Source organism: Conger conger, chromosome 13, assembly GCF_963514075.1.
Source record: "Conger conger chromosome 13, fConCon1.1, whole genome shotgun sequence".
NCBI lineage: Eukaryota > Metazoa > Chordata > Actinopteri > Anguilliformes > Congridae > Conger > Conger conger.
The window spans coordinates 24807763-24834360 of record NC_083772.1 but is presented as its reverse complement, the minus strand read 5'-3'; the positions used below and the strand labels follow the sequence as shown (position 1 = coordinate 24834360).

Here is a 26598-nt window from a genome sequence, read left to right as displayed (position 1 = left end):
GGCTGAGACCCTGAGAAGAACCCGTTTGACTTCCAGCTCGCCGGGACGAGGGAGCAGAATAAAGACCCTCCCTGTTCCCCTTCTGCTCCTGCTCCAGATGGAAATCCAATTCCCTTCCTCAGAGCGGCCGTTCGCTCTCCTCCTCTTCCTGTTGTATCTCAGCGACGGTGGCGTGTGGGAATATGCCGGAAGGACGCGCAGTGGAGGAGGACATTGGGCTGGGCCGTGCAGCTCCCTCAGACACGCTGTCACCCCAGAGCACCTCACACTGTCTTAGCACTAGTGTGCTATCTAACAGGCAGGCTTAGCTGCGGCAGACTGATAGCAACCTGGAGTAGCTTGCTGAAGCACATTTACTGAAGCATGTTTATGGAAGCAGGCTTACTGAAGCACATTAACTGAAGCATGTTTATGGAAGCAGGCTTACTGAAGCACATTTACTGAAGCAGACTTATGAAAGCAGGCTTACTGAAGCACATTTACTGGAGCAGACTTACTGAAGCACATTTATTGAAGTGGACTTACTGAAGCACATTTATTGAAGTGGGCTTACTGAAGCACATTTACTGAAGCAGACTTACTGAAGCACATTTATTGAAGTGGGCTTACTGAAGCACATTTACTGAAGCGGGCTTACTGAAGCACATTTATTTAAGTGGGCTTACTGAAGCACATTTACTGAAGCGGGCTTACTGAAGCAGGTTTATGGAAGCAGGTTTATGGACGCAGGCTTACTGAAGCAGGCTTATTGGAAAAACACCAGTGTCTGGGCAGTGGAGTCTGATTTGTATCTTATTGCGTGAGACAAAGAGACCTGGGCTCTGAATATATTTTTTATTTTGGCCGTCAGTGCGGTCAGAAAACTCCTGAGATGTCAGCAAATTTCTTTCCCAGTGTACCAAGCGGATGCCATCTTACCAACTCGCCAGTGGTCTGTCAGTTGGTCAGACCAGAGTTTGGAAACATTTTAGATTAATTTATCTTTTTCCATTTCCTCCTTTTCCCCTGTAGAGTGTTTTGCAGTCGGCACAGGACGTAAAAAAAAAGCAGCTAAAGGAGTTTCAGCCGACGGTGAAAAAAAACGCTCACGAGCCAGAGGTTTTTTGGCCGCAGATGTAAAAGCCATTCTCTGGGTTGCTAGGCTCCCAGTGTGCCCTGAGTGCTCGTTCGCGCAGCCCTGCAGAGTTCTCCTGTTTTTATACCTGGAACACAATTTTATTGCTTTGTTGGGGGCGGACTGATTTCACTTGTTAAACGACTTAAAAAAAACTAAACAACAACACTTGTTCAGATTTATTGGGATGGTTAGATTTCCGCCTTTGCAGAAGTTTTCTGTTATATTTTGTGGTTCTGGCAGTTGAAATCTGGGCCATTTTTGGTAACTAATAGTAAGGGGTTTGGTGTTTTGCCTGTTTGTCTTGTTGAATGCTACCGTGCTCTTTGGAATTCTGCACCGCAAAGTGTAAGCTATGGATAAAAGCATGTTTTGTTTTAATGGGATCTGGCAGGTTGCCTTGAAGGCTGGGTGAGCGCTCCCTAGTTTTTCTTTTCCAGTGAATTCATAAGAGAGCAAATTAGTTCTGTGGCTCACGAGTGAGACTCGAATGAAAGGTGTGTAATCCATCCTCAAACAGTGTGGTTTTAAGCCTCCTCATGCTTGTGTGCTCTGTAAACTACAACCGTTAAGACATTTTACGGGAGGGGGCTGATCCCATAATGGAAATGTTGTGAATAATAGTGTCCTTGTTTCCAAATGGACAGGGCCCCGCTGGCCCCATACATTGTGTGCACGGCAGCTAAATAACGAGGGACATTTCCTCACATTCGCGTATTTTCCAAAAGTAGGTTTCTGCGATGACCACATTTCCTTTAGCTCTCAAGAGATGGAGCAATGCACGCTGTTCCTACGAAAGAGCAGGATTGCGATTTCAACACAAAGTTTCACAACTACCGAAGTGCTCACTTCGCAATGTATCTCAAACGCCCACACCCAACCATATTTTTGCATTTATGTGGTAGCTTGCTACTTCATGAGGGAAAAATCCTCTTTCTTAGACGAATCGCTACAAAGACAATAGTGCTTTACCATGCAAGTGTAAACTATCAACACTGAATGAACAAGGCCAGGCTACCTGGTTAGGCGTAAGCACAATGTCCCTGCTGAAAAGACCAGATGGGATTCTAAGATGCTCTTAGCTGGTCATACATGTTCTGTGGCTGTTCAAAGCCGGTTGAGGCTGGCGCTGTAAGATGGTGGCTGAACTGGTGGCCTCTGCGACTATAAGCTGGGCAGCTGGTGAACTGCTGGTCGACCAGCTAAAACCAGACAGACGTGTTGAAAACACAGCGTAATCAGCTTGACCAGCTTAGACTGCTTTAAGCTGGAATTGTCAGCAGGGATATCAGGCTATGGTAATAAAGAAAGGACAAGCACAACGCTTCCCCTTTCTTTGTCTCAGAGCAAATCCATCATATCTACATTTGGTATGAGTCAGTTTACCACAGGCAGGCCTCTCTGGTGTAGCGGAACTATAGCACAGACAGGTCATAAACCCATGGCTCAAGACTTGTGGTCAATAGCGAGTTTGTGCTTTTCAGTAAAATTGCGTAGTGCTCACATTCCCAAGTATGCAAGATGTATGGTATGGCCTCATTCAGGGTTTATGTGTCCCTGATTGCAGGTTGAGTTACTATGTTTACCATTTCTTGGTGTGGTCTTACTCCTGTGTCTCTTTTCTCTGTGTTGCAGGAGAGGACTACTAACAATATACATGGCCAACTTGGTAAGAGGACTGACAATTTCACCAATAGGCACATAGGAATTGTGCTATGTTTTGCAATAGTTTTTGTTTTTAGCTAACTGTAGCTTGTTAGTTCGACCCTGATAAACGTGGTATTGGTCTTGGAAAAAAATACCAGGACTTAAAATTCCTTCACGATTAGGCATAAACCATTGCTAATGACATGACATGGCAGTCTTCAGCATTGCGCACTTCAAAGTTGAAATGTTAACGCATTGTATGGAATTGTACCTTTGCACATGAAATGCGGCAGAACAAATCTTTTCTGCCGTATCGGAGCAGGACCTTCTGAGCTCAGTGGAGTAGGATGAGAAGCTAAATGGCGCAAATCAGTGTGCAGAAAGGCCATACGAGTACACCAGTGCGTTCTGCCAAAAGAACGGTCATCACAAGCCCCAAAACGGGCTTGTGGCAGGAGTAGAGGTGTACTGGGCAAATAAGTGGCAAGATATCTCCTCAACAAGGAGATTGTGCTCTACCTGCATAACTAAAAGAAAACCAAAAAGTACCCTAATGGTCAGGGTCATTTATTTTTACAAGTCCTTCAGAACTGAACCGGGGAAAACTGTGGCTAACCTTTCTATTAGGCGGCTTGCATGCATGTGCCCTTAACGGCACTATCCACAACGGGGGAAACAAACAAAAAAAGTCGCCTTCTGTAAAATTTAGGACACCGTAGCTTCAAATGGTGCGTCTGGCATGCGCTGGATGACTGGAGCGGAGAGCTGATGCTTCAGGGAACGTCAGGGAACTCTAGATGCACAGGAAATGCCTGACACATGAACGAGGTGGAGGGGGGGCTGCTGACCGTGGGTTTTGCGTTGGGGGCGGGCGGTTTCTCGGGGCGACTGGATAAATGGTGTGTATTTTCCGGCAGGCTGTCTGGCTGTGAGCGGGGAGGTGATTAATCGTAATTAGTTAAGTCTGACCATTAAATGAGAAGCCCCAGGGAATTTGCGGGATACCGGGGGCTGAAGACAGCTCCAAAACGTCTGGGGTGTGGGGGGGGGGGTGGGGGGGGTGGCAAGAGGGGGGGGGCAACCACACTCCTGAGTTTTACTGCCTGAGTTACATTAAGGCCTGAGCCAGTCATCTGGTTCTGAGCAGCCAGACTGCATGTGCCATGGGAAAAAATGTTTACTTAGTTTCTGAGTGTATATGATTTCAAAGGGATATTTGAGGTTTATTTTAATCATTAAGTACAATTATGTTCCCAAGAAGTTACTACAGTGCACTGGTCATTTGGGATAGTTTACTGGCTGTCAGATTTGGCGTTTCACCTTCTTTTAGGCTAGTGGCTTGTTTGGTGTCAAACAAAGGCAGTAGGCTACTTCATCAGGAAAGAATTTTCCTTTGCTTTGTCTTATGATATAAAAAAACTGCAGGAGTATAGAACATAATTGCTATATGTATGTATAAGTGACCAGGTTATATAGTAGTTACACAAAGTTCAGTTTTCTCCTTTCTCTTTATTGAGGAGGCTCATAAATGGTGAAAGACGCTTGGCCAATGGGCAGTGTCATACCTCAGTATTATGACCATGACACCTGTGCCCCTCCAGGGCTGTTCCTAAAGCTGAAAGGGGGAAGCATTACAGTATTTAAAGCTCGTTTATTGGCATCTGCTCCATCTAATTGTGTACACTCATGCGAAACACGCTCTTCAGACTTTTATTGACCGTGCTGGAGTCTTTGCTCGAAGTGGCAAGGTCCTGGAGCGTCTGGACAATTGTGGTTTTCGACTGAGCTCACAGCTGTAAGTCTTCTTCCTGGAAACGGCTCCCCAGCTGCCAGCTTTTTCCCTGTACGACGCTCCACCGCACGACCGCATTTTTCACCATATGACCGCATGTCTGACGCTGCGCTCCCACCTACACAACAGCTCTCACCGTACGACCGCATGTCTGACGCTGTGCTCCCACCTACACAACAGCTCTCACCATACGACCGCTTGTCTGACGCTGTGCTCCCACCTACACAACAGCTCTCACCGTACGACCGCATGACTGACGCTGTGCTCCCACCGACACAACAGCTCTCACCGTACGACCGCATGACTGACGCTGCGCTCCCACCTACACAACAGCTCTCACCGTACGACCGCATGACTGACGCTGCGCTCCCACCTACACAACAGCTCTCACTGTACGACCGCTTGTCTGACGCTGCGCTCCCACCTACACAACAGCTCTCACCGTACGACCGCTTGTCTGACGCTGTGCTCCCACCTACACAACAGCTCTCACCGTACGACCGTATGACTGACGCTGCGCTCCCACCTACACAACAGCTCTCACCGTACGACCGCGTGACTGACACTGTGCTCCCACTTTCACCGCTGGAAACGATGAGACTGGGGGGGCAATGGAGACAGAACTGGCCGTTGATACTTCCTGCCTTCCCATAACAGCTTTGTGTTGCTCATTTTAAGGGCTCTCCCGGTGAGGGACGCGTATAGGTCTCTTGGTTTCGTGCTCTGCCGGAGCAAGTGGCCCCCTGAGCAGCTCCTCTGGCTCTGGGCTCAGGCCTCTTGGCTCCAGGACTCTGGGTTTTCTCCCAGCACAGCTGTGATTACAGTAGGCCAGTGTGTTCTCTGTCACTTTTCTCACTTCTTTGCCACACCTACACAATGAATTATGAGCGTCTAGTGAATTACTGGTGTGTTTGTGTGTGTGTGTGTGTGTGTGTGTCTCTGCATCTGTGTGTGCATATTAATGCGTGTATGTGCTCCATTTGTGGATCTACCGACACAATGAAGTGAATAGATGAGTTAATTTCCTTCTGCATTTTAAAGTGTGCCCCAAGTCAAGACAAAGGGGTCTCAGACCATTGTGATTAGGACCGTGCCCTTGCCCAGAGTCTGGAGGCACAGCTTTTACAAGGACAACAGTGCCGTGTATCGCAAAGGGCACTGCAAGATGTCAAGTTAAAAATAACCAGACCGTCTCCTCTTTAGCGCATTGTCTGTAGAGCGCTCTGCGCGTCTTTATGACAACCCGATGTAGCTCTTGCTAATAAAATGGTAAATATGAAAAAAGTAAGTGCAGAAGTGGAGGAAGAGAAACGAGAAGTGAGGTAATAACTGAACGGGTTCCAGGTCTCCTATCAGTTTACATTGTCCACAGCCGAGCAGAGATTCTGTGTAAATACAGCGAGGCCACAGCACAGGATGCCAAGGGCGCGGAGGAAAGCACGGAACTTCCAGTCCGTCGACTAGTTTCTCTTAAAGACCTAATTTTGTTTTCCACTCTGTTAGCTTAACATAAAGTAATTAGGGGCAAATCGATTCGCACTGAGGAATTTAATCTCACGGCAGCACGAAGCCCTACCTCTCTCCAGAGGTTACGCCATCTCTCCTCCGACATGTCTTCTTTAGATAAGGCTGTCACGTCGCGTTTAAGGGAGAGCCGGAGCTGTCTTCCGGAAAAACCTCTCCCAAATGAATCGCGGCCTGGCCGCGAACAGCCCAGATAACTGCCGAGCCTGTTCACCGCGGGTTGTGCGCTACGTTAATTACCGGCGAGACGCTGAGCCAACCTGCCGGCATGAACGTCGAGTAGAGGTCAGAGTGTGGTGAACTGGGATTGGGCCGCAGTCTTGCGTGTCCGCTAGCGCGGGTGTGAATGATGAGTGCCCCTGGTTCCAGGCCCATGTTGGGGATTAGCGCTAATTGTATTCCAGGATTTTTTTTTCGCAGTACACCGCCTAACCCTCAAATTTATCTGAAGCCAAAATGGTGCATTTTACAAAGCAACAAGAAGCTTGATGCCATTTGTATGAGTAACCTATATGAATACTGCAGAGAGCCCCATGGCTATAATTGTCCAGTAAGCTACAAGTCTTTTTTTATCCCTTCAATTGAGGGAATATACATTACATGGTGTCTAGGAAACCTTACCATTGCCTGGCAACAATTACTCAAGGGTGGGATGCAGTTAGCCATTGAGCTACTGCCAAAAAGCAAACGTGGCTTTTTTTTCTTAGCTAATTAATTTATATGAATGTAATTTTAAGGAACCTCCGGCATCACATTTTCCAGAGCCAGCAGATACGCTCATGTATCCCCTCAATTAAAGTGTAATCAGTCCTTTATGCGCAAATATTTTAACAGCTGATGTCTGTGAATTTTCACACAGTGTATAGGACCGCTGAAATGGAAAAGGAACAAATACTACAGCGCTTCGAGTCCAGGGATGTGGATGAATTCTCCCTTTGCAGTCGGAAAGTGTATGATAAACGCCTGCACCTATGGCAATCTATTATACAGACACACGATATACGCGGGGCCTTCGCCAGCTATTAGTCGGGAGTGAGCTGAGCTGAGCCCAGTGCCAGGCTATAGGGGCAGGGCGCGGTGTTGTATAACCTGCCATAGTATGGAGAAAGTGGGAGGGTTTAGCAGACACGTGAAAATGATTCTAGAGCTGGGCTTCCTGCTGAGAGAAAAACATAAGCGAGAGGAAGGAGAGGCACTCATTAAGTTTCAGACTTGACCCCTGACCCCGGGTGCTCAGTAGGTTTAAATCACTGAGTAATGACGGGGGCATTTCTTGGCAGCTGGGGCCTGACCGGGCTAATTGGCTTTGATGTGTTCGCTCCGGGACACCTTGTCCCAGGAAAGCTGTTCCTTCATCCCAGGACAGAAAGCTCCGCGCGGGCCGGAAGGACCAGAGTGTGAGAGGATCCCAATTTCCCAATCCCAACTTTCCCAAAACTTTGCACCTCAAATCGTTTGGTCAGAAAACAATGAAAATGTTTTCTATGTAACTTAAAATCAACCTAAAGTAGGGCAAGTGAAAGGGAGAAATCCCTTTGCCTGGGAAAGTACGGCATAGAGAATGGAATTCTCCGCTCACATGAGTTAGAGAGCGATACAGCGTGAGTCTAACTTCAATATTTAAACCCAAGAATTTTCTGGATATGCGTTTTACAAGAAACATGTGTATGCGCATTAGTACTACTAGCCATACAATTCATATTATTGTTATTATGTTTTTTTTCCACGAATATTCACTGTGCTATAAGGAGTAATGCGTTTTTAAATTCATTTTTTACTTGTAGCAATCTCTGCTTAATCATTAAACGCTTGTAACATTCTGTCTCTCCCGTCTGCCTTGGAAACCGCACTTTGCATCATATCAGCAAAGCGGCGTGAAATGAAGAATTAGGGTTGAAAGGGGGGTGGGGGAGAGGGCTGGAGGGTTCCTCTTCCCTGGAGGCCCAAGGCCTTTTCTTAACTGTATCTGTGCTCTGCGTCTCCAGCTCTACCGGTCACATATTCCCTGCACTCAAAACATTCCTCTGCTTTCTCATTCCAGACAAATTGACCTGCATCTGAACGCCTCTTATTTCCCAATCCCTGGCTGCTCTTTCAGCACGTGAGTGAGGTGTTTCAGCATCAAAGGCTGTTTTTTCTCCGCATTCGTTAGCCATTATCACGCTAGCACCTATTTATCACTCAAACAAAGGGAAAGAAAGGCAGCGAGAGACATCCAGAACCTTCCCCAGGGCTGGGAGTGTGAGGAAAAATGGACACTGTGAAATGTTTCCGAGCGTAAACCGTTGCGTTGGACAATATAATTATACCTGGCGAAGACCTTTGCAGGTTAAAGCGATTGCACCGTTTAGGAGCATTTGATACAGTCTCGCTTGGCTCATCGTGCTAACGTGCGCTTGTCGTTTTCATTTGCGCTCTTGTTAGATCTGGTGCGGCTTATTCTCTTGCCGACAATCCTGCTTGAAAGTGAAAAATCCTTTCACGGATGCTTGCCACCATCTCACGAATTTGTGAAAGCCTTTTAGTTTTCAGCGGGAGAGCCTGCCACAGAAAACGGAGCTCCAGGTCTCCCCGGTCACTGCAAGCTTCTGGGGAAAGAGAGTAAAATGATTCAGCGGGACAGGGACACGTGTGACTCAGGGACCGTGTCACACCCAGCGGCGGCAGGGGAACGGAGCAGGTGTCAAATGCAGCCGGAGTCACTCCGCTGAAGCCCCACGGTTCCAAGATTTCCGAGGAAAAGACGACGTGTTTGTTTGCTCCTTTCCACCCAAGGCAGCTGCGGCATCCTGTGATCAATAATTGCTCACTTAAAAATGTTTTGGAGGGGGGGGGGACTATGGGGGTGTTTGTGAGTTTTGGCCGGTTAGTGCAGCGCGTGTTCATTCAAGGCGAAGTGGAACAGCTCTTTACGTGTTCTCATCTGTTCCTGATTTCTGCGAGCGGCAGTTCGGCTGCTTCTGTCTGATTCATCCGCCCCGGCTGTTTTTGTGAGCGGGGCTGTTGACTCTGAGCTGTTCGCCTGTTCTGTGACTGCCCTGTTCGTACCCTGCCCCAGTGCCCTGTCTCTCACAGGTTAGGAGGTTAGTGTGTACTGTACACTTAAGTTCTGTTGCACTGCTTTCTTACAGACTTTTTAAGGTATGACTTTTATTTGCTCTGTTTCAGGAGTAGAGAAAGTGGAAAAGTAATGCAATGGAGCAGGGCAGGTGTAGGGAAATTAGTTTTGGAAATACGTGGAGCAGTTTAGCTGACGTTCTGACTGCACCCACTGCAAGGGAGGTTTGAGCTGCAGTAGTCTTCCTCGTTTTATTTACAGTACATTTCTGCTGTGAGTTCACCTGTTCTACATAGTGCAGCTCACACATGCACACAAACTCACAAACTACTCACAAACTACTCACATACACTCTCACACACACGCACACACACTCACCCACACACACACTCACAGACTCACACACAGACTCACTCACACACACACACTCTCACACACACACTCACAGACTCACACACAGACTCACTCTCTCACACACACACACACACACACACACACACACACACTCACAGACTCACTCACAGACTCACTCTCTCACACACACACACACACTCACAGACTCACAGAATCACACACAGACTCACACACACACACACACACACACGCACACACACACACACACAAGCCATGGGTGAGACAGAGTTGTTCAGGTGGACTGCATTAAGCCTGTCCTGCATGGAAAGCTCTAGTGGAATAGCACAGTTTGAGGTCTTGTGGGAAACGGGGTCCTGTTCTGCCGCTGGCCTCTAATGGCTTTCCACAGTTAATTAGTGGGAAGTCAGTTTATTGTGTGTGTGTGTGTGTGTGTGTGTGTGTGTCTGTGTGAGTGCATATACGTGTGCATGCGTTTCTGATGTCCTTTCGATTCTGAGGGAGTCAGGCTTAATTACTCATATACAGTATTCCAAATGTGAATCAAACCTGACTGCAGGAATGCCCCTCTCCCCCGCCCCCCTGCTCTCCACAGGGAGAGATCGGGGAAGGTGTGGTTTTGGGTGGGAAGCGGTTTGGCTGGCGGTGTGTTTTTGTAAGGCCTGTGCCCGCACTGCTCTCTGTAGCTCCGGTTCACACAGACCCCTGAGGAGGGGCAATTAAAGGTGCGGCGAGCACAGGGTGGGGGCGCATACCCAGCATTCATGCTAATTTAGCCCTTCCCCGAACCCCCAACTAGAGCCGTCATTAACTGTATTCTCATGGGCCCATTTGGCTCCAGAGAGACTTTGCAATTCTGCGCCATTTGTATTTTCAAATGGAGCAATTGAGGCAATTCAGGTAAATGCTCCTAGCCCTGGGGTTCAACGTGGCTGTTCCACCCTCCCTGAGCTGAGATCACGGGGCCCCCTGGCCTAGCGTTAACCACTGCTCCGCACAGCTGCCCAATCACACGTGAGCATACGTGTCACAAAAATAACCCCACAGCAAACTGCAGCGAGCTTAACACATGTAGCTATGTAGCTGTGTACATCCGACACAGCCCTTGTTTTTTGTCTTTCCGTTTCCCCCCCCCAACAGTCAGTTTTATTCCTGTTCTTCCCCAGACTTTGTCCAGTCCCGGGCTGTGTTTTCCGTGCTTATTTTGGTCCCGCGCTACGCAGTTCTCCCGCAGGTCTTTGAAGGCCCTTTTTTAGCCCTGGTTTGTTATTTGAGAATGGATGTAATCCTCCACTCGGCCGCTGGTTCTCAGGGCCTGTTCTAATTACAGGGTCAGAGGCTCACCGGCTCGTCAATCACTGGGTCATTAGTGCTCTTTAATGACCCCCCCCCCTCCCCCCGCAGCGGGACCGGCCCCAGGCCTGCGGGGCCGTCTCTTCCCTTTCTTTCCCCCCTCAATGGATCCTCAGTTTTAAGAAAGCCCATAAATCAGCGGGCCGGGACGAGGGGCCTAATTGCGCGTCGGCCGTTTTCACACCGTTGACCGTGGCCCTCGGGGCGCCGACCGTGCAGTCTGGGGCGACCCTGTCACCCTGCCCCGCCCGAAAGGTGCTCACACGTCCCCCTCGCCCCCAAGGGCCCGCTTCTACTTTATTTGCTTTCACTGCGTGACCGGCTCCACTCGGAGCTGTGGTTAGACGCTCTTCGGCCTTCTGAATCATTACTATTCATTTTTCCTTGGTTTTATTTTTAAAGTAGAAAGGCTGTGGAGGCAGCGACGGTGACAGAGATGCGGCGGGCAGCCGCGGTGCGGGGCGGCGGCTTCTGGTTCGGTTGCAGAGTCTCCCGCACCCTTCTGTCCCAGAATCCTCAGCGCTGGGAGAACCCGTGTCTGTGCGTGAGGCGGGAGAGCTAGGCTAGCTGCTCTGGTTTGGTGAGGGGGAAGGCAGGGCGTATAGCCAGATGGTTATCATCTGTTTAAGGAAGATAGGTCAGGGGTGCACTCTCACCCCTGAACACCTCTCCTGCCGCAGTGCCACGGCATGTAGAAGACGCTCCATGGCTGTTCTTGCCGAACAGGGACGGTGAGTGGGGCTCTTCAGAGATGGGATAAGGGTGGCTAAGTGGCCTCATCCTGTTTTGAATCCGTGACCTGGTGATTTTTATCAGTCTCTCCCGCTGGTTATATTCTTTTCACCCGAGGCCACCCCCTGAAAGGCCCTCCCAAGCTCCAGTCCATACTGTTTGGGAAGAGTGTAAACAATGAGCTCCGACACAGCAGGATGGAGTTTATACATCCCTGTCGTTTTATGGGGAAGGTCACCGCCGGGAAAGAAAGCCCATGTCTTAATTCTGCTGGGTGTGGCTTCACTTTTCTGGCCCAGTAGTTGAGTCTGAATGTTGTCTTAGTGTAGGCTTTTTTTTCCTTTTTTTTATTTAAAATTTTTTTTTTTTTTTAAACCTATTTCTGAGAATGCCAGAATAGCACTCTAAATATTAATAAATAAATAACTGGACACACACTGTGTGTAAGTCCTGTGGTGGTCTCTCCCTTTCACCCCGAATACACTTTCTCTCTCTACCTCCACTTTTCTCTGCCTTCTCTCTTTCTCCTTCACGCTTCCCCTTCTCTGTCCTCCTCCCGGTGTCTTTCCTCTTTCGTTGTTTTAATTTCTCTCTCTCTCCGTTTGGCTCTGTTCCTCGCTCTCTCTCCCTCCCCTCATACCGTCGGTCTGAATGGTCCGCCCTCCCTGCAGGCTGGAGAGGAGTGGTGTAGGTTTAGCCGAGCTCAAAGCTGATACGGCTCACTGCTCAAAAACAAATACAAACAAAAACAAACCCTTTTTCAACATGTTAATTTCCTCCGTCATCCAGAGCAGCTCTTGCCTGCGGGAGTCATGTCACTCAGAATCAATCACCAGCTCATTTTTAGCATGATCAAATCACAGAGGATAACTTCCACAGACATGAAAGTGTATTTACATCATTCCTGAATTAAGGTTGGTTGATTGAATGCACTCACACTAATACTCAAGCAAGCTTACACACACACATGCACACACACGCGCACACACACACACACACACACACACACACACGCACACAAGCCAAACCAGTGTTAATTGTTACGTTGGCTTCAGAAAATTAAGAAAATTGTGATCACGTACCGTATTTGCGCTCTTTGACCTGAAAGGGTTAAAGGAAATGTGTAGGGAGGGGCGTGGGGTGTGTGCGTGTGAGGTAGAGCAGGTCATGTCTCTGCAGATCAAAGTCCTAATAAGACATCATCACAAGTCATCTCTCCGACTGCTCCCCAGTGAAGTCAATTGAGCTCCGTGGTTACCGCGGATCCTTTTGCCTTAAACATTCCTTGGTGGCTATGATCTCAAAATGTCTGGGTTTTTAATGTGAAACTCAGACGCTTTACTTTTCAAGTCTTTGGGATCTCAAATAAGCCTGAGCTATATGGTAGGAGCAGCGCCACGTTAAATCCTCATAGCGCAGCATGGCGTATCACCTTTTACACGTGATTGAAAGGTCATTTCTCGGGCTGGATGAGGAAAGGAGGGGGATGCTGAGAGACTGATAAGATGACTTTATGAGCGTTCTCGTTGACTGAGAAGTCCCTCGTTTGAAAGCCGTTTGCAGGTGGTGTCGCTGGGAAGTGTTACGTTGGCCCTGACTCTCGGACTGACTCGGCGGCCTTACGGGTGGAGTGAATGGAATCCTGGCCGATCACGTGGTGGAGCTGAATGCCCTTACGGTAGTTGGGCCTCTGCTCCAGCCTCCTGCCTTAGAGCAGGCTGTGTCCAGCCTGCAGGAATGTCTCTCCCTCTTAAATGGCCACTCGGTTGCCAAACGCATATTTCGCCGGATAACAACAGGGCTTTATTTTTTTTTCCGAGTCGGTGAAACTCAATGTTTCTTCTGTTTTGTCATTAAAAGCAAAACGGAGAGGTTTAAGTGATTACAGGAATTAGGAATGTTGTGATTTGCTTGGGTCGGAAGAATATGTTTACTGGAGAAAACCCTGTCTTTGTTGTTTCTGTCCCAGATTAAGCTTAATTGTGTAAACCGGGGAGATTCCAAAAAAACAATATGCTGTAGTATTATTTACTGAAAGGAAGCAGTATGAGGAGTGATATTTTCACCCTGTTCTTTGGGCTCAGAGCACTCTCCTGAGTGATATTTTCACCCTGTACTTTGGGCTCAGAGGCTCTCTTGACTGGTGCTGTGGGAGACTTGGGGCAGGGTCAGTAGAAGGTGGTTCACTGCAGGGCTAGTGTCTCCTTGGAGCAGGGTCAGTAGAAGGTGGTTCACTGCAGGGCTGGATGTCTCCTTGGAGCAGGGTCAGTAGAAGGTGGTTCACTGTAGGGCTGGATGTCTCTTTGGAGCAGGGTCAGTAGAAGGTGCTTCACTGCAGGGCTGGTGTCTCCTTGGAGCTGCCACAGAGCTGCTCAACACTCCCTGCCGTTTCCCCCCACAATCACAGTGACATGTGGCTTTAATATACATTCGCTTTAAAATGTGGAGCTTATTAGACGGCCATCTGCTAAACAGCAGCAGCAGTACAATATTAACATGATTAGGATGGTTCTTACAAATGAGTTCATTTCCCCGGGTGACTGCAGCGCATTAAAGAGACTGTTGCTGACACGCAGTCAGATGTGTGAGCGTGTGTAGACATAAAACGTGTGGCTTTCCTTCTACTGTACATCATGTACTGATTATAATACTCCAGAATGTCCCTCAAATGAGAAAGAGCAGATGAAACCACTATGTATCCCAGTGGTGAAGTCATTGGGGAGAAAATGTCCTGTTTATGGTGTTTGGGCGGCGTCAGTTTTGATAATGTTAGTGTTCTCACAGGTTTGGTGTGGAGCGCGCGCGGTTGTGCGTGTCGCTGTGTAGCTGCTGTTTCTGTAACGGTGTGTAGCGCACAGTGAAGTGAGGCAGGGGCTGGTACCTCCAGGCACTGATGCGTGAGCTTTCAGCACAGATCTGAGAGATTAGGATAAATCACACTGCTCTCACTGCCCCCTCAGAGTGCCCCGTTTGGTAGCGCTTCTGTTTTTGTCCATATAAGTGTGTGTCTCTGTGTGTCTCTGTGTGTTAGTGCATCTGTGTGTATATGTGTATGTATGTGTGTGTTTGTCTGTGTATGTGTGTGTATGTCTTGTGTGTGTATGTGTATGTGTGTGTGTATGTCTGTGTATGTGTGTGTATGTCGTGTGTGTGTGTGTGTGTGTGTGTGTGTGTGTATGTATGTATGTGTGTGTGTGTGTGTATGGATGTGTGTGTGTGTGTCTGTATGTGTGTGTCTGTGTCTATGTGTGTGTGTGTGTGTGTGTGTATCTGTGTCTATGTGTGTGTGTGTGTGTGTGTGTCTGCGTGTGCATTGGGCCTGTTCTGCTGGGGTACAGGTATGGATTTAGACTGTAGATGTAGGCGGCGTACATGTAACTGCTTGGGTGTTTTGACGTTGCAACCTTTCCAGATAAATGGCCAGTCAGCAGTGGGCCTGATACTGACAAACATGGACATTTGGAGATGTGCTCGATTTGCTCGTCTGTGCTGTGAGTCTGCGAGCCTGTTTATGTTTTTTTTTCTGTAAACTGTAGAGCTGCACTTAAGAGGTCTTTGTTTGCATACTGTTGATGCCTAAGTGGTCTGTCAGACAGACTACTGCATTCTTATTTGAATTGTGTGTGTGTGTGTGTGTGTGTGTGTGTGGGGAATGACTCTCCTCTCAGTGGAAGTTATCCTCTGTGATTTTTTTATCATGCTTAAAATGAGCTGCTGATTGATCGTGAGTGACATGACTCCCTCAGGCAAGAGCTGCTCTGGGTGACGGTGGAAATGAAGTGGGATGTATTAGCATGAATCGTCTCCTGACAAGTCTAGTCACATCTCCCATGAGCTGCACGTTTCTGTTTCCCTCCTCCCCAACCGATTCTCTTGCCCTTTTCTTTGGAAATTAATGGAAAGAACAGCAATTAAGGTGTCTCATTCTGCTAGTGGACAAAATACCAAATTAGAATGATCTGGAGCTGCCTAGAATTCAGTTTTTCTCCAAATAAATTGCGAATTTGGGTCCGAACGGTCCCCATGCCGGGATCTTCCCGGTGCCGTCCGGTACTCTCATTGAGCGCGCCGCACTCTGCCGGTTCCTAAAGTCCGTACAGACGGAGCTCAGCGTTCAGCTTCACGGGATAATTCGCCGTTCTCGTCTGTTACGGTAAACACACCGTCTACCAGTGAGAACAGAGAGCGACTGAGCGCAGAGAGCCAGCCTTGGACGCGAGCCCAGGCGAGCGTGTGGGAGAGATCCGCTCTCACGTGAACTGGGCTAACGCCGGGGGCCAGCGCCGGGCCCCAGGAACGCCGTCCTGAGCTCTGCCACTGCTGCAGTCAGCAGACCTGTCCGAGCGGTTTTACATCCCGTCCCTTCACCAGGCCTGTAAGCGCTCACTTTCCAGGCTTAAAGTGTTCACACTTACATGGCATTCATGAAAATGTGTGGTTTTCGCAAAGCCCTGAAAACGCCTCCGTGTATTACTTTCTTGGTTTATCATTTCGAAATGTAAGCTTGGCCTGTCCTTTTCGCTGAATTTGATGTATCCTGACGTGAATTATTTGCACCCGAGACGTCGGCTGCGCCCGGAGTTCTGATGCCCATTTATGGGAATGCGTAATACTTTCCACTTTTCGGGAGGGAGGAAATATGTTTAAAAGAAAAAGAGCGTTTTGAGTTTCATTCGTGGAGTTAAAATGGGGGAACGCTTGTGACAGCCTTCACTGTGGAATACAGACAGAGGTCCAGCTATTTAGGAAGTGTTTACACCCACTATGGCAGATTACATTTCATATGTCTCTCTCTCTCTCTCGCTCTCTCTCGCTCTCTCTCTTTATCTTTCTTCATCTTTCTCTATCTCTCTCTCTTTCTCTATTTATATCTCTCTCGTTCTCTATCTCTTTCTCTCTCTCTTGCTCTCTCTATCTCTCTCTCCAATGATTCTATTTCTGCCAATTTTATATTATACGCATGGTCCACCAAACATGTTGTTATGGTTTCCTAAAGGAAAGGAGAGTTCTGAAAGTCATCACTAATGATGCGATGATGCCGTGCTCAAGGCTAAGATGTGCGTGGGAGTGCTTATGCAAATAGCAGTTCAAAAATGATTGGCTGCTTTGATTGAAATCTAAAACCTACTTTAAAGCTGGAGCCAAATCAAACCGGCTTGTTTTGTCTGGTGATTATTTCTGGGAGCGCATTCAGGAAATGCCATGTTTTACAGGTTTCATATTTTCGCTTACTCGGGACATGTTAGAAAATGCAAGCATTTATTTTTTTGTCCTATGTGCGCGCGTGTGTGTGCGTCTTTTTTGTGCGTGCGTGTGTGTGTGTGTGTGTGTAATGTATTGTTCATGTATACATATGATAAGTGTGTGTGTTTGTGCATGTGTGTGTGTGTGTTGTGCATGTATACATATGGTAAGTGTGTGTGTGTGTGTGTGTGTTGTGCATGTATACATATGATAAGTGTGTGAGTGTGTGTGTGTTGTGCATGTATACATATGATAAGTGTAGTGTAATGTGTTGTGCATGTATACATATGATAAGTGTGTGTGTGTTGTGCATGTATACATATGATAAGTGTGTGTGTGTGTTGTGCATGTATACATATGATAAGTGTGTGTGTGTGTGTGTGTTGTGCATGTATACATATGATAAGTGTGTGTGTGTGTGTGTGTGTGTTGTGCATGTATACATATGATAAGTGTGTGTTGTGTGTGTGTTGTTCATGTATACATATGATAAGTGTGTGTGTGTGTTGTGCATGTATACATATGATAAGTGTGTGTGTGTGTGTGTGTTGTGCATGTATACATATGATAAGTGTGTGTGTGTGTGTGTGTGTGTGTTGCTCATGTATACATATGATAAGTGTGTGTGTGTGTGTGTGTGTTGCTCATGTATACATATGATAAGTGTGTGTGTGTGTGTGTGTTGTGCATGTATACATATGATAAGTGTAGTGTAATGTGTTGTGCATGTATACATATGATAAGTGTGTGTGTGTGTGTGTGTGTGTTGTGCATGTATACATATGATAAGTGTGTGTGTGTGTGTGTGTGTGTGTTGTGCATGTATACATATGATAAGTGTGTGTGAGTTGGTATGTTTGTGGTTAGGCAGCTGTAGGCAGAGGCAGAGCCTGCATTCCCCTCAGGGTTGCTGTAGGAAGCAGAGAGGAGGCCTTGTGTTTCCCTCTCTCCGCTCCACTGGGAGACCACACAATTAACACCTACCGTTTCAGAGGGACATCGATATGACACATCCTCTCACAAGGCACTGTAACAGGATCTGACACTTTTCTCAGGAAAACGCAGATATATGCGGATCGACGGGGTGTGAGTTAGGGTCAGAATCTTTACTGACGTACGTAGGCAGTAGTCCGTTGACCAGACCAACAGGAGCACCAAAGCTACAATAGTTGTCTTTCTGTAATGTAGCTATCCCAGAGCACGGGAGTAAGGGGGGGGGTATAGCATGTTGTGACATTGCTGAGCAGGTTTTTGAAAGCCCTTTCGCAGTTGGATTTGAACAGTTATTGAAGCTGCTATTATATGAAATTCGGCTTTATCGTTAATCCTGCCTTTGGCCCAGCCAAACTCAGTGACAAAATCCTGGCCTAAGCTCTCCTGCTGAACGGACTCCTCTCCATAACTATTTATAAAGAGAATGCTGCTCCGACCACCCCTACAACCATATTTAGCGGTAACCAGAACCTCCGCCGGGATTAGGGACAGGGGTGCGATCAGGGAGGACTGGGTTATTTTTACATCACAACTCATATTTGAGTCTTTTTAGAAAAGGAATTTCTGTAACTTTAATGCTTTCTTTCTGCACTGCTTCACCGTAGCGTTCTTCATTTCTTCCCTCAGACCTTATCTCTCTCTCAGACACACACACACCAAATTCAAATAAGAATGCGGTAGTCTGTCTGACAGAGCATTTTGGCATCAACAGTATCTAAACAAAGACTGCTTAAGTGCAGCTCAAAAGTTTACAGAAAGAAAATCCATAAACAGGCTCACGGCACAGATGAGCAAATGTGTCCGTGTTTGTCGGTTTTAACGATCTCCTCCTCCTGTTGAGCATTCCAGTTCCAGCTGACTGTCAGGCTGTTTGTTAGCCGTATAAACATGCAAATGAAAAAGGGATTGTTTTGTTGGCCAGGTTAGCCCCCGCGGGCCGCGCGCGGTGAGTAGTGTGCGTGTGTTTGTTGTTGACTCTCGGTCTGGTCGTGTGGAGGGATGGCGATGCGGTGTGTGTGAGTCACGGTCTGGTCTGTGACTCGGGCGAAGCCCTGCGCTCCCTCTCTTCCGCCCGCCTGCCCTGCGGGCTTCCTCTTCTGGTGCCTCCGTACGGCTGAATTAGGGAAAGCGTTATTGGGACTGACATTTACAAGCAAGTGGCTGGGTAATGGGGCTGTAAGCGCGGGAGATAAATGTCCGCCTCGCCGGGTGCTGTGTGAGGCAGGGGAGCTGCGGCTCTGTCTAGACGAGGAGCCGGTCTGGGAGAGGAGGTGCGATTGTGGGAGCTGTCTAGAGGAGCTGGTCTGGAAGAGGAGGTGGGATTGTGGGAGCTGTCTAGAGGAGCTGGTCTGGAAGAGGAGGTGGGATTGTGGGAGGTGGGATTGTGGGAGCTGTGCGGAGCTGTCTAGAGGAGCTGGTCTGGAAGAGGAGGTGGGATTGTGGGAGGTGGAATTGTGGGAGCTGTGCGGAGCTGTCTAGAGGAGGAGCCGGCCTGGAAAAGGAGGTGGGATTGTGGGAGGTGGGATTGGGGGAGCTCTTCAGCGCCCCAGCCCAGGCGTCCTGGTTCTTACTGCTTAATTGAAAAAGCCTGACCGAGCTCCAACTGTGTGCCGTTGACAAATTCAATAACAATATCTGGCTCATGGTCTTGAGGTGAAATTATCTAAATTGTATGCCCTTGTTAGTGCATTAAATTGCAAATTTAATACGGTAAACCTGAATCAAATTATCCCGTCATATCCAGCAGGTCGTTTAAACAAACATCTACTCATGTTCCCTCCTTCCCCCGCTCGCTCCAGCTTTAGCAGATCTGAGATCTTTACTAGACCAGACTGATGTACGGAGGTATGCAGGCAGTTTTCTGTGCCACTATGTTGCCCTCGTTTGATTTACGCGTCGGGGGGGCCCCCGCTTTCATCCCGACTCCAAAGCGATTCTCCTGGAAGCCAGAAGACATCTTGAAAATAGAGCAGTAGGTTCGCCTCGTGTTTAAATTATCCTCCTTTCGCTGGGCGTATTTTTTTTCTGCTCCCCGTTCTACTCCATTACGCCGGGGACCAGTTTGATTTAAGCTGCTAGAAGATTCTAGAAGAGTTAAAGGAACAGGGTCTGCGCATTGTGCGTGGTTCCCGCCCGGGGCTGCAGTAAGGCAGGGCCTTCCTGCTAGAGCGGGCGGGATAGGGTTAAAGAAGCCCGCAGCCAGGAAAGAAAGAGGCTGACGTTTTACCCAGAAGTGTGTTTGGTGTCTGCAGTCTGACTGATTTCCTCTGGTTAATCACTTCAGCCTTTTTTTTTCTGGGTAAGCGGGCTGTGTCGCTGGGGACGACCCCAGCGGTGCGGCTGAGCTGCTTTTGAGCCATACCTCACTGTTTTTACACGTTACCTTTCGGCCAATAACAGGCCGGGTTCTGTGCCGACTGGCCAATAAAACCCACCCAGGGGTGTGTGAATTGCAGCTGGGCTTGTTGCAGCCCTGGCCAGGTTCCCTCATACCGCCAGGGCGATGACATCACACCTGGACCACGGAGCCACCATCACTATAAATCCATCATTTTACTGAACCTAATGAACCGCGTCATCGGCAAGCCGGGCCACGCTGAAGTGGCTAAAAGACCTCTGGGACATTAGAAGCTCGATGCGCTCCGCCACACGTAGCCATCGCAACAAACTACGCAATCGTAGTCCTGCGCCGGCCATCGCGGCCGTGTTCTCTTCTTTGTGTTCGCCTCACAGCGACGGTTTCTGAAAGCAGGAAGCTTCTTCGTGGTTACCGGTGCGGGATCGCTAATCCCGTGTCTATGGACACGGTTTTATGTCGTCGGCCCTTAATGATCTGTCTGGGGGGTGGGTGATCCACACCGGGCCCTTAGCCCTCCATTCAGACCCCGGCCTTATTAAATCCCCCGCCGCCCATGTAAGTGTTGAGTGGCATTGTCCCTGCGGGGGGGGGGGGGGTGCGTCTCCCTGCCCTCTGCGGGGGGGGGGGGGGGGGGGGCTCTTGTTGCCACGGCTAATCTCCTGAGTGACACGCAGGACGGCCGGAGCCCCCCCCCTTCATCGCGCGCGGCTCCGCCGTGGTCCTGACAGGCCTGGGCGCGGGGCGAGGGCCGCCGTGTTGAAGCGCTGGCTCCCCCGGCCCGCGGGAGAAAGAGACAGTTCCGCCCCACTGCCCCCGAATGAGTCCGAGCGAGCTCCCTCCGGCAGAGGTCCCGCTCCGGCCCGAAACATCCTCCAAATACGCTGGTGGGAAGAGCCATGAAAGGAGCTCATTATTTGGGACACAAAGGGGTGCACCCCCCCCCCCCCCCCCCCCCTCTTGCCCTCTGTTTGCGGGGCAGGCCAGGACAAGTGGATTCTCCCGTTGCCATGGATGCCTCCCGGTTTCCCGGTCGTCCCCGGTCGTCCCCGGTCGGGTTAATGAAACGGCGGCGCTGGTGGAGTCAGCGTGGAACGCTCCATTGCCGCGCTCCGTCCCAAGGTGAAGGTGCAAGTTATATTTTCCATCTCAGACGAAATGGAGTGCAGCGGAGTCATGCTTCAAGGCCACTTAAAACATTACAAGTTTGGAAGTATCATATTTGTACACAAGCCAAAAAACAACATGCCAGAAGGAGAATTTATGATGCTTGTTTATTCAGCACGGACAATTTCAGGGGATTTTTCTTCCACGCTGGACGTTCTGAGGGGGAGAAAAGTGCAGCATTTAGTGTAGATGATTTTGGGATCTGGCGATGGCTGCCGACCGGGGACAAATAAAGGCTATTTAGAGGGGTGAGGCGTGGACCTGGAGCTGAGGGGGACCCCCCCGGCCCTTTGTCCTGGGGCCCACATCCCAGCATCCCTCCTCTCACATGCTGCATGAACAGCATGCCTGATTATCTGCCACATTACCTCCCTTTGAAAATCAGGACCTACACACACTGTTACACACACGCACACACACTGTCTCTCACACACAGTCTCTCACACACGCAGTCACACATACCCACAGTCTCACTCACTCACACACACACACAGTCACACACACGCACACAGTATCTCACACACATACACTCACTCACACACACACACACACACAGTCACACTCTCATACACACACATGCACACTGTCTCTCACACACAGTCTCTCACACACGCAGTCAGACATACACACAGTCTCACTCACTCACTCACACACACACACACACACACACACAGTCACACACACGCACACAGTATCTCACAAACACACACACACACACACACACACAGTCACACTCTCATACACACACTTGCGCACAGTCTAAAATGCATAAGCACACACACACACACAGTTGTGGAATGTGTGCGTGTGAGCTGTGAGTGAGTCTTACTTTCAGCTCCAAGGGCTCTCCAGAAAAGTATTACAATTGCTCGTGCCCCGGCAGCCTGAGAACACTCAGCTCCGCGGAGCAGCGATCACGTTCTCTACACCAGGCAGCTTTATTACACAAATCCCTGCTAACTCTGTGCGAAATCCCCCTCCACAATCACGGCCCAAACAATGGCATTGTTCAGTCCCTTATGCAAAGCTTGCTGTTCACAGTATAGTGAAGGGAACTGAGGTGCCACACCAGTCCAGTTCAGGAACCTGCCGACCCTTTAGCCATTTGACCTACAGAGCTGGAGGAAAGCATTTTAACAGTGACCAAGTCTACATACGTGCACCGAACTCCCAATAACGATCCGTGTTTCGGTTAGGCCTGTATTATGATCATGACTTTACGCGCATCGTGAAAGGAATGTAATAACCTCATTGTATTCCTGTGTACATGGTTAGCTGAATATTCAATTTATGTGCGTCGATCAGTGCTAAAGGATGGTGCTCTAGTTCCTCCATGTGTTTAAAATTAGGTGGGTGTGAAAACTTTAACACGATAGATCTCACATTCTGACGTTGTCGTGGCCGTCCCCATGGGTGTAGATCTATGAGCAGATTTCCCATCTCCTATCCCATCTCACCCATTGTGAGTAATAATTGGTATTAAAATGAATCACGACTTACATGCACACGATAACATCAATAATGCACTGCTCTCCGGGCCTTCCACCTGTGTCTAATTAGTTGTTTTTCGACTGAACTCTGCACCTTTCATTTTGTCTGCTATAAACCATAAACAATATTTTTTTTACCGTAAATAACAGTCATGCTGGTTGAGAAATGAAAACTGAATCGGTGTCTCTTGTTTCCAGGCGACAGAGACGATATTCCGAATGGGAGTCACGAGAGGAGTCATTAACCCCATCAAACACGGAGAGGTAGGTCCCGGGACGGGATCAGCGCTCCGAACAGGATTCCCATTAACCACGCTACGCACGAGCGTCAAAGCCGGAATGGGATCAGCCCTCAAAAGCTCTCCCCGATAACAAAACACCTCCAACAAAGACACCCTCGCCCTTTGTTCAGCGCTGATTGGCAATTTGTCAGAGGGGTGATTGAGATGGTTTCTCAAAGAACGAAAGAATGAATGAATGAAAGAAAGGGAGAAAGAAAGACAGAGAGGCTGGGAGAAAGAAAGCAGGGTATTAGACCATTGATATCATTACCCTCTCTGTGGCCAGAGAAGTGGAAATGAGTTTATTGAAATGAAAAAATGGGGTGTTCATTCTTCGTTCCAGAAAATCTTCCTTTAAAGTGGAAGCTTCGTGTGGCACATTTCATAACGATTGCGCTCGCGATGTGTTTCACAAAGCGCCCGTTGTCTCATTTTCATCAACAGATTTCTTGGGCTGCTCGACACTCTAATTTATTTAGTCGATAGTTCTAGTGTTGTCATTCCTTCCTCAGAATGAGACATCTATGTAGCGCAACAAGGATTGCTTGACGTATGAATTATCACACTCAAATCGGGCGCACTTCACGGAGCATTGAAATTCCATTGATATGAAAACAATCTCACTGTTTGGGACCAGCCAGTAAAAGAGTATTTTAAGACGCTATTTTGGGCCTCTTTTAGGCCGAATATTGGTGCCCGGTTCCAAGGTGCTATTGTGGCCGTTTGTAGGTGACACAGGCGGAGGGCCTTTGTGGAGGCGTCCGCGTCTCGGGTCTGGGAGCAGAGGCGTGGGCTCCCCTTCCGCTGCTTTGTCCCCCTGAACACCCGACACCCTGTCTGCGGGACGGTGGCTTGTGTCTCCCAGTCCCCGCGGTCCCCTGCTTTCTCTCCGTTTCCTCCGCAAGAAAAGAGCTCTTTTCACAAGCGTCCGTTTCAGGAGGTTCTCCATTACGCCCTCGGCTCCCGCCCGTAGTCTTGCCGTACGCTGACAAAGAACTGCCAGCCCGTTGTGTGCTGTGAAGTGCTTTCACACAGGGAGTGTTTAAAGGGTTATTCGGGATAATATCCGAAACGCTCTTTGTGCTCACAGTTGACATGCCCGTCTGTTAGCGACGGCAGTATCGGCATACAGTCACATAAGCTTCCTTGTTTATCACTGCTGTTCATCTGTGGTCGTCCTGCATCTTGCCTTTGAAACATAGTGGCAGGGGTTGTTGTGAACCTCCTTCTCACTTTAATGATTTGGGCACTGAAGATGTCTGATTGAGGGACGGTCAGTGGAGACGGTTCTGTTGCCTGTGTGCGTGTACACTCACGGATAGCACATGCGTGTGGTCAGAGCCCGCACACGTGCACACTGGTACCTCCCTGCTGGCTCCCCCCCAGGCAGTGGCTGTACAGAAAGTGGTGTGCGGTCAGGAGGGGTGTTTCTGTGGACTGTGTTCAGATGGTGCCGAAAGACGCAAGAGCAAGCATCAGGGTCAAGTTTGTCTCAGGCTCATATATGTCACGCCTCAGGCCCATATCATGCTTGTATTAAGCCTTGTCTCAGGCTCATATCAGGCCGGTCTCAGCTCAGTCTCCGGCCTGTCTCAGGCCTGTCTCCAGGACCAGCCTGATTAGGTTAGGTACGGCCAGGGCGGTCTCAGGCTGGTCTCAGGTCAGTCTCCAGGACCAGCCTGATTAGGTTAGGTACGGCCAGGGCGGTCTCAGGCTGGTCTCAGGTCAGTCTCCAGGACCAGCCTGATTAGGTTAGGCACGGCCAGGGTAGTCTCAGGCTGGTCTCAGGTCAGTCTCCAGAACCAGCCTGATTAGGTTAGGTACGGCCAGGGCGGTCTCAGGCTGGTCTCAGGTCAGTCTCCAGGACCAGCCTGATTAGGTTAGGCACGGTCAGGGTAGTCTCAGGCTGGTCTCAGGTCAGTCTCCAGAACCAGCCTGATTAGGTTAGGTATGGTCAGGGCGGTCTCAGGCTGGTCTCAGGTCAGTCTCCAGGACCAGCCTGATTAGGTTAGGTACGGTCAGGGCGGTCTCAGGCTGGTCTCAGGTCAGTCTCCAGGACCAGCCTGATTAGTTTAGGTACGGTCAGGGCGGTCTCAGGCTGGTCTCAGGTCAGTCTCCAGGACCAGCCTGATTAGGTTAGGTACGGCCAGGGCGGTCTCAGGCTGGTCTCAGGTCAGTCTCCAGGACCAGCCTGATTAGGTTAGGTACGGTCAGGGCGGTCTCAGGCTGGTCTCAGGTCAGTCTCCAGAACCAGCCTGATTAGGTTAGGTACGGCCAGGGCGGTCTCAGGCTGGTCTCAGGTCAGTCTCCAGGACCAGCCTGATTAGGTTAGGTATGGTCAGGGCGGTCTCAGGCTGGTCTCAGGTCAGTCTCCAGAACCAGCCTGATTAGGTTAGGTACGGTCAGGGCGGTCTCAGGCTGGTCTCAGGTCAGTCTCCAGGACCAGCCTGATTAGTTTAGGTACGGTCAGGGCGGTCTCAGGCTGGTCTCAGGTCAGTTTGCAGGACCAGCCTGATTAGGTTAGGCATGGTCAGGGCGGTCTCAGGCTGGTCTCAGGTCAGTCTCCAGAACCAGCCTGATTAGGTTAGGTACGGTCAGGGCGGTCTCAGGCTGGTCTCAGGTCAGTCTCCAGGACCAGCCTGATTAGTTTAGGTACGGTCAGGGCGGTCTCAGGCTGGTCTCAGGTCAGTTTGCAGGACCAGCCTGATTAGATTAGGTATGGTCGGGGCGGTCTCAGGCTGGTCTCAGGTCAGTTTCCAGGATCAGCCTGATTAGGTTAGGTATGGTCGGGGCGGTCTCAGGCTGGTCTCAGGTCAGTTTCCAGGATCAGCCTGATTAGGTTAGGTATGGTCAGGGCGGTCTCAGGCTGGTCTCAGGTCAGTCTCCAGGACCAGCCTGATTAGGTTAGGTACGGTCAGGGCGGTCTCAGGCTGGTCTCAGGTCAGTCTCCAGGACCAGCCTGATTAGGTTAGGTACGGTCAGGGCGGTCTCAGGCTGGTCTCAGGTCAGTCTCCAGGACCAGCCTGATTAGGTTAGGTACAGTCAGGGCGGGTCTGTGCCAAAAGAACAGCGTGTCCGGCCGTCGCGCGGGCCCATTGTTTGGACGGCTTGGCAGCGCTCTTCTCTCTGTCATTCCTCTGTTTATTTTCTCTGTTTGATAGGCACTTGTTTTTCTCTTTCCGTCCTGTTGCGGTTAATCTCTGCTGGCTCCTGTTGCCACGACGAAGGGCTGATTATTAGAGCTGTACGGGGAACAGAGCTCTGCGAAGCCTCTGCTTGCCAATCGCAAGTTCATTCGTCTGTCAGATGGAAAAACAGGTTTTACAGACACCCCCCTCCCCCTACTCAACACACAATACACAATGGTTTTTTATAACTTATTCTTAAGTGCATTTTTATCGTCAATATCTAGTTTAAGTTTAGGAGATTTATCCGAAGGAATTCTATACCCTGGGCGGAGTTTGGCCCAGATTAC

At 49.3% G+C, this 26598-nt stretch overlaps 1 protein-coding gene across 1 annotated transcript in view; it reads left to right on the top strand.

The window, feature by feature from the left end:
* LOC133107901 (transmembrane protein 135-like) overlaps window positions 1-26598 on the top strand; it is an 89741-nt gene that overhangs the window by 11973 nt on the left and 51170 nt on the right. The window contains exons 4-5 of the mRNA XM_061217190.1: window positions 2750-2783; window positions 23041-23106. Coding sequence (XP_061073174.1) covers window positions 2750-2783; window positions 23041-23106 — 100 coding nt within the window. The remainder of the gene's footprint in view (window positions 1-2749; window positions 2784-23040; window positions 23107-26598) is intronic.